This window comes from Theropithecus gelada, chromosome 7a (genome assembly GCF_003255815.1).
Source record: "Theropithecus gelada isolate Dixy chromosome 7a, Tgel_1.0, whole genome shotgun sequence".
Classification (NCBI taxonomy): Eukaryota; Metazoa; Chordata; class Mammalia; order Primates; family Cercopithecidae; genus Theropithecus; species Theropithecus gelada.
In genome coordinates, this window is record NC_037674.1 from 26,082,495 (window position 1) to 26,091,205 (window position 8,711).

The following is an 8,711-nucleotide window of genomic DNA, read 5'->3' on the forward strand; positions in this document are numbered from 1 at the left end:
CCGAGTAGCTGGGACTACAGGCGCCCACTACCGCGCCCGGCTAATTTTTTGTATTTTTAGTAGAGACGGGGTTTCACCGTGGTCTCGATCTCCTGACCTTGTGATCCGCCCGCCTCGGCCTCCCAAAGTGCTAGGATTACAGGCATGAGCCACCGCGCCCGGCCGAACCTGAAAGTTAAAAGGAGGAATGTAATAAACCTAGCACGTCTTAGTCAGCTCAGGCTCCCTAACAAAGTACCACACACTGGGTGGTTTAAACAACAGAAATTTATTTTCTCACAGTTCTGGATCAAGGTACCAGTTGGGCCAGTTTCTAGTGAAGGCTCTCTTCCTGGCTTATAGATAGCTACCTTCTCACTGTGTCCTCACATGGCAAAGAAACAGAGAAAGTTCTCTGATGCCTTTTTTTTCCCCCTCCAAGACAGTCTTGCTCTGTCGCCCAGGCTGGAGTGCAGCGGCGCGATCTCGGCTCACTGCAACCTCTGCCTCCTGGGTTCCAGTGATTCTCCTGCCTCAGCCTCCCACGAAGCTGGGGTTACAGGCACCCGCCACCACGCCCGGCTAATTTTTGTATTTTTCATAGAGACGGGGTTTCACCATGTTGGCCAGGCTGGTTTCGAACTCCTGACCTCATGATCCTCCTGCCTCGGCCTCCTAAAGTGCTGGGATTACAAGCATAAGCCACCACACCCGGCCTGATATCTTTTCTTAAAATGGCACTAATCCTATCATGAGGGTCTCGTCTTCATGACCTCATCTAAACCTAATGATATTCTGAAGGACCCATCTCCAAATATCAATACATTGGGGGTTATGGCTTCACCATATGAATTTGGGGTGGAGCTGTCGGGGGTGTGAGGACACAATTCATTCCACAGCACAGCAGCTCAGCAGATTTCTTACTGCCTGGGTAGCAGAATATACCTACTTTCCCCTGGAGGTTGAGAGAAGAGAGCAGAAGAGAAAGAACTGAAGATTCTTTGAGTTAGTGTAGTATACAAAAGGAATGCAAATTTTCAGCAACAGATTTTTCTGCTGGGGATCCTGATTATCATTTCATTGTATCAAGTTCAAGAAGTAGCTATATGTTACTTCAACTTCTTTGAAGAAAAAAAAAAATCAACAAAACTATTTTTTTCTTTTTGTGTGTGTGTTTTTTTAGAGACATGGTCTTCTGTCACCCAGGTTGGAGTACAGTGGCGTGATCACAGCTCACTGCAACCTCAAACTCCTGGGCTTAAGTGATCCTCCTACCTCAGCCTCCCGAGTAGCTGGGACTAGAGACACAAGCCACCACGCTCAGCTAATTTTTAAATTTTCTGTAGAGGTGGGGTCTTGCTATGTTGACCAGGCTGGTCTCAAACTCCTAGCCTCAAGCAATTCTCCAAAACAGAACTTTTATAAAGACACTATGAGGAAGACTCAGGATTCTTCAGAGAACTTTGAAGCACTTTAAAAAGACAGAGCTGCCGGGCACAGTGGCTCGCACCTGTACCCCCGCAATTTGAGAGGACGAGGCAAGCAGATCACCTGAGGCCGGGAGTTCGAGAGTAGCCTGACCGAAGTGGAGAAACCCCATCTCTACTAAAAATACAAAATCAGCTGGGCGTGGTGGTGCATGCCTGTAATCCCAGCCACTTGGGAGGCTGAGGCAGGAGAATTGTTTGTACCCAGGAAGCAGAGGTTGTAGTGAGCTGGGATCACGCCATTGCACTCCAGCCTGGGCAACAAGAGTGAAACTCCATCTCAAAAAATAATAATAATAAATAAAAATAAATAAAAAGAGCCAGGGCCAAGAGCAGTGGCTCACACCTGTAATCCTAGCACTTTGGGAGGCCGAGGTGGGTGGATTGCCTGAGCTCAGGAGTTTTGAGACTAGCCTGGGCAACACAGTGAAACCCTGTCTCTTCTAAAACACAAAAAATTAGCCGGGCATGGCGACGTGCACCTGTAATCCTACTCAGGAGGCTGAAGCAGGAGAATTGCTAGAACCCAGGAAGCAGAGATTGCAGTGAGCCGCGATAGGGCCACTGCATTCCAGCCTAGGCTACAGAGCAAGACTCCATCTTAAGTAAGTAAATAAATAAGTAAATAAATAAATAAAATAATACAGAGCCAGCACAAACATCATCCATTGTCTTTGAAACAGAATCCCATGACTGGGTCCACACTGCAAAATAAAGTTCTGACCACTGGGGCCCAGGGTGGGGGTTGAACTGGGGAAAGAGAGGTGTAAAATGTAATTATGGCAGCTAGGCATGGTGGCTCATGCCTGTAATCCTAGTACTTTGGGAGGCCAAGGCAGGAAGATCACCTGAGGTCACGAGTTCGAGACCAGCATGGGCAACATGGCAAAACCCCATCTCTACTACAATTACAAAACTTAGCCAGGCGTGGTGGCAGGCACCTGTAATCCCAGGTACTTGGAAGGTTGAGGCAGGAGAATCCCTTGAACCCGGGAGGTGGAGGTTGCAGTGAGTTGAGATGGTACCATTGTACTCCAGCCTGGGCGACAGAGCAAGACTCCCTCTCAAAACAAACAAACAAACAAAAAACCCCCAAAAATAAAATGTACTTATGGCAAGGTCAAGACACAGCTAACTACCTGCTAGGTACTCATTTTATTTCTAGACCTAATGGATTTAAAAAATATTAAAACAGCCAGACGTGCTGTAGCTTTAGTTCAAAATACACAGTGAGGTCACTCTGATGTGAAGATGACAAGATGAGGAGGGTAGGCTAAATGATCTTTCAGGGCCTTTCCAATACTAAATCCTCTGCCTCTTCTAGATGGATGTGCCAGTGGTTTCTGAAGACTATGTGCTGCTTCTATTAGAGATGAGGATGTTGGCCCTGTTATTACATGACTAAGGGGAAGTAGTGCCAGTTTCCAGAGCCCAGAGAGGAGACATGAAATGATTGAGCTGGCATCACTAATCAAATGAACTCAGAAAGACGACCTAGAGCTGTAAAATTAGGGAAGAGGAATAAACAAAGAGCTTCAGACAGAGTTGGAGGAAAGGAACTAGGTATCCAGAAAGGAGAAAGGAGAAAGGAGAGCTCCAGCTGAGGAAAAGGAAACCAGATATACCCAAGTTCTCAGAACAGGAAAGGAATGAGAAAGACCATCTCAGCAAATTAAAGGAAGGAGGAACCAAGAAGAAAACAAATCCATAAAGAAATCAACAAGAAATAGAAAAATCAGCGATACTAGCTGGTATCGAAAAAAGATCCTTACAATTTAAACAGATATTGTCAGTTTATTCAGTCATCAGGACATTATATACCATATAATAAGATGCACACCAAATATTTGCAGAGTAGAAAAATGTTACTTAATCTTCACAACAACCCAAGAACTGAGGAGTATAGAACCCAAGATTACCATGGTGACGTACAACAAAGTACATAGGTGCAATATAAAAGGCCTAAACTCCAGAACGTGGGAGACAGCCTAGATACAATTCAGAACAGGGATCATCTTTAGATTTGTGAAGGCTATGAAATCATATGACAAGTCTACTTAAGTAGAGTTTTCTGGTGAGAGGGCTCAGGGCTTTTAATAAGAATTTCAATGTGAGTTTATGAGGAACTGATGTATCACTAAGCTATTAATTTATGTTGAGAAAGGATTAATACGAATGTGATATATATTCATTCTTAAAATCAACTCAAGAGATTCAAATGAAAATGAGGGCCGGGCGCGGTGGCTCAAGCCTGTAATCCCAGCACTTTGGGAGGCCGAGACGGGTGGATCACAAGGTCAGCAGATCGAGACCATCCTGGCTAACACGGTGAAACACCGTCTCTACTAAAAATACAAAAAACTAGCCGGGCGAGGTGGCGGGCGCCTGTAGTCCCAGCTACTAGGGAGGCTGAGGCAGGAGAATGGCGTGAACCCGGGAGGCAGAGCTTGCAGTGAGCTGAGATCCGGCCACTGCACTCCAGCCTGGGCGACAGAGCGAGACTCCCTCTCAAAAAAAAAAAAAAGAAAAAGAAAAAGAAAAAAAAGAAAATGAGTGCAAAAACACTTTGAAAAGTTTTATATCTAGGTTATAGTTTTGCATACATCTATATACTATCTGAATATCTTTTGGATATAAGTATTATCTGATTACACAGTAAACACCTTAAAGACTCCAACTAACACTGCTACTTTGTTGCTCTTTTTATATCGAGCTCCCCTCCCCCAGCAATTTTTAGATACATTCTCTCAGGTTCCTGATGTTGCCTGTCAAAGTTATGAATACACCAAAAGGTACTTACTTTTTGGCTTAGATTTTAGTTTTTCAATAACTATTAAAGACACTTTTGTATTCACTGTATTCACTAATACTAACCCCTTAAACTTGAGAGTCAGCAAAACAGTCTTTCAAAGAAATCGCACGTTCTAATAGAACGAAACAGGCTTACGCGACACCAATTCTGTAATAAACAACATGCATAAGTTTCCAACCTGAAACTCCCTAAGTAAAAGTTACTAGAAACAAAAACTGAAACACCGGGTTCCTGACACCCCACTCCCACACTGAAGCTCGAATTACTTGAGGCTGAATTTTAAAACACTATTACTTTCTCTGTAACTATGAAAACAAATCTATGAACACATATTTGTTATTTATATTTAACCGACGCTCCCCACCCATCCTTTAAATTAGGCAGAAAACTGAAAACCACTAAAAGACACATTTTGGTGTCTTCTTTTAAATTGCTGCTATTACAAAACAACCCCTCACCCCGCTCCAAAAAAACAAAAACAAAAACAAACAAACAAAAACCTCATAACAGAATCAAATGAGTCCTAAGGCGAAGCAGGAACTACAGTGGGGGAAGGAAATTTTATAAAAACATCCGTGTTAGTGCAATTAAAGTGCTGGAGCCTTGTATATATATTTTTTCTTCCCAAGGGTAAGAACCCTGGCGCCTTGTATATGTATTTTTTCTTCCCAAGGGCAAGAAGCGGTAAGAAAGGCTTAGACAATAAAACCTAGAGGTCAATTTTACACATGCTGGGACAGTGAGCAACTATTGAGAAGCACCAAAGTCAATGTAACCTAAGGGGCTCCTCTGATCTTTTTGGAGTAGCTATTTCGCCGGACTTACATGGGGGGGAACTGAGTCGGGGGCGGGAAAGTTGAGGGAAAGAGGGTGGAAAAGAGGAGGCTGGAAGGAAAAAGATGAGTAATGGGAAGGGGAGGGGGGGAAAGAGGAGCGGGAGAGCAGGCCGCGGAGGCGCGGGCAGAGGGAAGGCCGGGCGGGGAGCAGGGGAAAGGAGCCCCGACCCCGCCCAGCCCCTGGGAGGCCTGCGCGCCCTCCCGCCCCCTTACCAGCGGGAGCAGGAAGCCCCAGAGTAGGGCGGCTCCGGCAGGGGACAGCTGCCGCTGCGGCCCCATCGGACTGGTGGGCGCCGGGTGAGGCGGCACGGCGCGGCGCAGCTCACTCGGCGGGGTAGCTCACTCGGGGTCCCGCCGCTGCGCTGCCTCCGTGGCCGGACCGGACCAGACAGGGCGGGCGGCCGGGCAACGATGGGACCGCCGCTGCTCCTGGGGCCGCCACGACAGCGCCGACTTCCTCTTCCGGCCCCGCCCGTAAGATGCGGAAACCCCCGCGCCGGGCTCGGAGAGTCCCCGCGCTCTCCTGGTGTCCAGGCGTCCCGGCGCTGCGAGGCCACCGGCTGCGGGTCTGAGCCTGTCGCTTTCTGGCTGCCCGACTTTAACTCACGCCGAAGCCTGGCAGGAGAACGGATTTCTCAAGGCCTCCTTCTCAAGGCTCGGAAGTGTCTGAGCGTCTGCTCGGTTTCCCAGTAACTACCCGAGTGTTGCATGCAGCCAGAAATCTAAGGGTCACCCTAATTCATCTGCCTGTCATTTGTTCCTGACCACTGTAACTCACCACATAACCCAGAGCCATCCACTGTCTCCAGAACTGCTGCCACCACCCTATCCAGGCCACCAACTTCTCTCTCCTCCAAACGGGTCTCAGTTTCCCCTCCGCACAGTCCAGTAGCCAGATAGCAGTTTCGGAGTCATCTTTCAAAGCACAAAAATCAGATCATCTCACTCTCTATCACACTTGGAATAAAGTCAAAACTTGGCCGGGTGTGATAGCTCACACCTGTAATCCCAGCACTTTGGAGGGCAGAGGTGGGTGGATCACAAGGTCAAGAGATCTAGACCATCCTGGCCAACATGGTGAAACCAAGTCTCTACTAAAAATACAAAAAATTAGCGGGCATGGTGGCACGCACCTGTAGTCCCAGCTACTGGGAAGGCTGAGGCAGTAGAATCGCTTGAACCCGGTAGGCGGAGGTTGCAGTGAGCCGAGATTGTGCCACTGCACTCCAACCTGGGTGACAGAGCGAGACTCCGTCTCAAAAAATAAAAAATAAAATAAAAAATAAAAACTCTACTCTGGCCTACAAAGTTAAATCTGGCCCCTGCGTTCCTGTCTCCCCACCTTCACTACTTTCCCACACTTTAAGGCACACGGACCTTTGCCCCTCCCGGCCTTTGCTCTGGTGGCCCTCCCGGACTTTGCTCTGGTAGTCCTCCCTGCTGGAGTGCTTTTCTCTCCAAAACTCAGAATACCTACCTTGTTGACATTCACTTACCAGCTTCAATGTCGCTTCCCAAGACAGGACTTTCTGACATACCCAATCTAAAGTACCTGTCCAGTCATGTTATGTTATGTTATGTTGTGTTATGTTATGTTATGTTATGTTGTTATATTATTTGAGACAGAGTTTCACTCTTCTTGCCCAGGCTGGAGTGCAATGGCGCAATCTCGGCTCACTGCAACCTCTGCCTCCTGGGTTCAAGCGATTCTCCTACCTCAACCTCCCCAGTAACTGGGATGACAGGTGCGTGCTACCACACCCGGCTAATTTTGTATTTTTAGTAGAGACGGGGTTTCACCGTGTTAGTCAGGCTGGTCTCAAAGTCCCGACCTCAGATGATCCACCCACCTTGGCCTCCCAAAGTGTTGGAATTACAGGCGTGAGCCACTATACCCAGCCTGTCCAGTTACTTTCATATTATGGTTTATTTTAATTCTCCGCACAGCAGTTTTCATTCTACATATAACTTTGTTTATGCCACCTCCCACTTCATAGCAAGGAGTGTTTTTGCTTTGTTGACTGCTATACCCTTTACATCTACAGTATTTGGCATGTCGTAGGTCCTCAGGTATTTGTTGGATGAATATTTAATATCAAATGCTGAATAGGACAGTGTGCCTACAACCCCACAGCTCATAGTTTAACGAGGGACACAGATGTGTGAGCAAACACAGTTTAGGGTGAGTAGTGACTCTTGTTTGCACAAGATGTTATGGAAGTATCAAAAGGAGGTATAAAAGGGGTGCCAGGAAAAATACCAGCCTGAGCTGAGTCTAGGTGAGTTAATTTTAGCCAGGCAAAGAGTAGAAGAAGGGGGGCACTTCCAGGAAGAGTGAGCCATTAGTGTCAAAGCCAAAGGTGGCATTGAAGGAACTGCAAAACTTGGGCTTGGCTGAAGTTATGAGTGGTGAAAGATGGCAAGTGAGAAGAAGTCAGAGGCCAAATCACAAATACATTGGGACTGTTTGTGACTTTGGGCTTTGTCCTGCCAGGGGTAGAGAACAAATGAATAATAAATAGGGCAATGACATACACTTTCTGTTTTAGAAAGCTCTCTGTGGTGGCTGGCAGGGCAGCAGACGTGTCGAAACAGGTCAAGAAGTGGAAGCCAGGAGACCTCTTAGACATCTGTAGTAACAAAATCCAGGGACAGTGAGGGCTTGAACTGTGGCAGAAGAAATAGGGAGGGGGAGACGGATCTAAAAGATTTCTAGCATAATTTGGTAACTTAGAAGACATGGAGATGAAGGGAGAGGTGTGATTCCCAGGGACTTGCCCTGGGCTATTTATTGAGTTGGGTGCCAAAGGAGAAGTAGGTGGAGGTTGATGGGATAAATGGGGTCGGGGGGGAATACTTTTGGATGTGGGTTTGAAATGCTTTTAGGATATCCAAGTGCAAATATCTGCTCTTGATGGCTACGTGGGTTGGTCTGAAGCTTAGGGGCACAGTGAGGTTAGAGCTGCCTCATCTGCAGCCTATCAATTCTGGACTCTTTTCAAACTTTCTAGTTGCCCACAGCAAGCCAGGTTCCCCCTCTCCTTTATTTTTGTTTTGAGATGGAGTTTCACCCTGTTGCCCAGGCTGGAGTGCAATGGCATGATCTCATCTCACTGCAACCCCCTCCTCCCGGGTTCAAGTGATTCTCCTGCCTCAGCCTCTCAAGTAGCTGGGAATACAGGTGCCCACCACTACACCCGGCTAATTTTTGTATTTTTAGTAGAAACGGGGTTTCATCATGTTGGCCAGACTGGTCTTGAATTTCTGACCTCAGGTGATCTGCCTGCCTTGGCCTCCCAAAGTACTGGAATTACAGGCGTGAGCCACCGTGCCCCAGCCTAGGTTCCCCTTTTATAGAATAGCTGTGATGGACTGGATGACTTCATCTCTAAATATTCCCTTCTGCCTCTCCTGGCCCTTTGCCTAGTGAATCTCTAAATCGGCTCCTGGGCTATCGGAAGAGTTCTAGTTTTTGTTTGTTTTTATTTTTTGAGACAGGGTCTCACTCTGTGCTCCAGGCTGAAGTGCAGTGGCACAATCTCGGCTCACTGCAGCCTCAACCTCCCAGCTCAGGTGATTCTCCCACCTTAACCTCCT

At 47.1% G+C, this 8,711-nt stretch overlaps 1 protein-coding gene across 2 annotated transcripts in view; it reads right to left on the reverse strand.

The window, feature by feature from the left end:
- The window catches only part of SPPL2A (signal peptide peptidase like 2A), a 60,082-nt gene extending 54,423 nt beyond the window's left edge, over positions 1 to 5,659 (reverse strand). The window contains exon 1 of one of the 2 annotated variants that reach the window (XM_025390483.1): positions 5,328 to 5,659. In XM_025390483.1, coding sequence (XP_025246268.1) covers positions 5,328 to 5,393 — 66 coding nt within the window. In that variant the 5' untranslated portion in view covers positions 5,394 to 5,659. The remainder of the gene's footprint in view (positions 1 to 5,327) is intronic. The other variant, XM_025390484.1, reaches the window with a different exon arrangement.
- Between the last annotated feature and the right edge of the window lie 3,052 nt (positions 5,660 to 8,711).